This window comes from Leucoraja erinacea, unplaced genomic scaffold, assembly GCF_028641065.1.
Source record: "Leucoraja erinacea ecotype New England unplaced genomic scaffold, Leri_hhj_1 Leri_1523S, whole genome shotgun sequence".
NCBI classification, from domain to species: domain Eukaryota; kingdom Metazoa; phylum Chordata; class Chondrichthyes; order Rajiformes; family Rajidae; genus Leucoraja; species Leucoraja erinaceus.
The window spans coordinates 4,450-7,500 of NW_026575807.1; the positions used below are offsets into that span (position 1 = coordinate 4,450).

At 60.6% G+C, this 3,051-nt stretch overlaps 1 protein-coding gene across 1 annotated transcript in view; it reads right to left on the minus strand.

The window, feature by feature from the left end:
* Positions 1–462: 462 nt before the first annotated feature.
* Positions 463–3,051, minus strand: part of LOC129715930 (thrombospondin-3-like) — a 24,971-nt gene continuing 22,382 nt past the window's right edge. Inside the window, 1 exon segment of the mRNA XM_055665819.1 lies at positions 463–629. Within this exon segment, the coding sequence (XP_055521794.1) occupies positions 463–629 (167 nt within the window).

A 3,051-nucleotide genomic window follows, 5' to 3' on the forward strand; every position in this document is an offset into this window, starting at 1 on the left:
GTGAGTGGCCCCTGGTGTCTGAACTCCCCAACATCAGGAACATGTTTCCTGCCTGTGTGTGTGTCCAAGCCAGTGAGTGCAAGGGGTGATATTGTTTGTCATGTGTGAGTGAATGCAGCCCAGTCATCCTTCTTAAACTGAGTGTGGCTCCCTGTGTTGGGGAGGAGTGAACATCGAGAAATGTTTTCCTGCCTCTAGCTTGTGTCCAAGCCCTTAACAATCTCATATATGTTTCAACGAGATCCCCCTCTCATCCTTCTAAACTCCACAGAGTGTACAAGCCCACAGCCGCTCCATTCTCTCTCAGCATATGACAGTCCCGCCATCCAGGGCATTAACCTGGTGAACATACGCTGGGCTTCCCTCTAGGAGATGGCTCGAGGGGTTAGAAACTAAATATACGGAGAGGAAGGGACGGTTGATAGTTTGGGACCCGCCACAGACGGCTGTGGGACCCCCGCCTCACCTGATGTAGCCCACCTGGGGGCGGTGAACCAGGTGCCAGCGATACGAGGTCTTGTCCTTCCAGCCTGCGTCTCGTGGGTCCTTCCACAGCAGTCTCACCTGGCCGGGCGTAGACTCCGTGTTCCACAGGGCGTTGCGCAGGTACTCCGCCCGGACGCCGAGGGCTGAAGTTCACCGCCTGGTGCAGGGGGAGGGGGGCGAGAAAATGGGGGAGGGGGGGAGAGAAAGGGGAGGGTAGGGAGGAGAGAGGGGGATAGGGGGATGAGAGGGGAGAGAGGGGGAGAGAGGGGGAGGAGAGGGGGAAATAGAGAGGGAGAGAGGAGAGAGGGAGAGAGAGGGGAGAGAGAGAGGGGGAGAGAGGGGGAGAGAGAGGGGGGATAGAGAGAGAGAGAGGGAGAGGGGAAGAGAGAGGGAGGAGAGAGAGGAGAGAGAGAGGGAGAAAGGGAGAGAGAGAGAGAGAGAGAGAGAGAGAGAGAGAGAGAGAGAGAGAGAGAGAGAGAGAGAGGGAGAGAGAGAGAGAGAGAGAGAGAGAGAGAGAGAGAGAGAAAGAGGGGAGAGGGGGAGAGAGGGAGAGAGAGAGAGAGAGAGAGGGAGGGGAGGTGAGGGAGGGAGAGAGAGAGGAGAGAGGGAGAAAGAAATGGAGAGAGAGAGATGCAGAAAAGGAGAGAGAGACAGGCAGAGAGAAAGAAAAAAGAAGAGAGAAAAGGAGAAAGAGGAAAGAGAGAGGAGAGAGGGGGAGGAAAAGAGGAAGGGGAGGAAGGAGAGGAAGAGAGAGAGGGAGAAAGGAGGGGAGAAGGGAGAGAGAGAGAGGAAAGAGGGGGGCCCGAGAGAGAGAAGAAGAGAAGAGAGGAGGGAGAGAGGAGGGGAGGAGAGAGGAGAGAGAGGAGAGGGAGAGAGAGGGGGGAGAAAAGAGAGAGGGAGAGAGAAAAAGAGAGGAGGAGGAGAGAGAGAGGGAGGGAGAGAAGGGGAAGAGAGAAGGGGGAGAGAGGGGAAGGAGGAGAGGGGAAGGAGAGGAGGAGAGAGAGAGAGGGAGGGAGAGAGGAGGGAGAGAGAGGGAGAGAGAGGGAGAGAGAGAGGAGAAGGGAGAGACGGGGAGAGGGGGGGAGAGAGAGGGGGAGAGAGAGAGAGAGAGAGAGAGAGAGAAGGGGAGAGGGGGGGAGGGAGAGAGGGGAGAGAGAGAAAGAGAGGAGAGAGAGGGGAGGAGGAGAGAGAGGCAGCTAGAGAAGACGGGGAGGGGAGAGAGGAAAGAGAGAGGGGGAAGAGGGAGGAGGAGAGGAGAGGGGAGAGAGGGGAGAGAGGAGGGGAGAGAGAGAAGGGAGAGGAGAGGAGAGGGGAAGAAGGGGAGGGAGGGAGGAGAAGGGGGAGGGATGAGAGAGGGGGAGGGAGGGGGGAGAGAGAGGGGAAGGGGAGATGGGAGAGAAGGGAGAGGAGGAGAGGGGAGAGAGGAGGGGAGAGAGGGGAGAGAGAGGAGAGGAGAGAGAGGAGGAGAGGGAGAGGGGAGGAGAGGAGGGAGGGGAAGGACAGGAGAGGGGGAGAGGAGAGGGGGGGGGGGAGGGAGGGGAGAGAGTGAGAAGGAGAGGGGACAGAGAGAGGGGGGGAGAAGGTGGGAGAGAGGAGAGGGGAAGGGGGAGAGAGGAGGGAGAGAGAAGGGGGAGAGGAGGAGAGGAGGGAAGGACGAGAGAGGAAGGGGAGGAGAGGGAGGAGGGAAGAGGAAAGAGGAGAGAGAGAGAGGGGGGGAGAGGGAAGAGGAGGAGAGGAGAGGGAGGGAGAGAGGAGGAGAGAGGAGGAGAGGAAGGGAGGAGAGGGAGGAGGAGGAGGGAGGGAGAGAGAGGGGAGAGGAGGGAGAGAGGGGAGGGGAGAGGGGAAGGGGGAGGGAGAGGAGAGGGGAGAGGGAGAGAGGAGAGGGAGAGGGGAGGGAGGAGAGAGATCAGAGAGAGGGAGAGAGGAGGAGGGGGAGAGGAGGGGAGGGGGGAGGGAGGAGAGGGGAGGAGAGACGGGAGGAGGAGGGGAGGAGAGGGGAGAGAGAGGAGATCGGAGGAGAGGGGGGAGGAGAGCAATCCCCCCTGGGGAGGAGAGGAGAGAGAAGGGAATAGAGACTCAATCCACCCATGAGGGAGGGAGAGGGGAGGAGGAGGAGAGAAGACCGAGCTCGAGGAGAGGAAACGAGGGAGAGGAGAGGGAGAGGAGGAGAGGGGAGGAGGGAGAGAGGGGGAGGGAGAGGGCAGAGGGAGGAGGGAGAGGGGAGAAGAGAGAGGAGGAGGAGAGGGCGAGGGGAGAGGGGGAGAGAGGAAGGAGGAAAAGGGGAGGGGGAGGAGGAGGGAGAAGGAGGAGAGAGGACCCCCTCTTTCTCCCCTTCTCTCTCCCCAAGGGGAGAGGAGGGAGGGAGAAAGGAGGAGAGAAAGAGAGGAGGGCGAGGGGGGAGAGGAGAGGAGAGGAGAGGGGGGGAGGGGAGGGAGGAGAGAGAGGGATGAGAGAGGAGAGGGGAGGAGGGGGAGGGGAGGAGAGAGGGGAGGGAGAAGGAGGAGGGGAAGGGAGGGAGAGGGAAGGGAGAAGGAGAGGAGGAGAGAGGAAAGGGGGAGAGGAGAG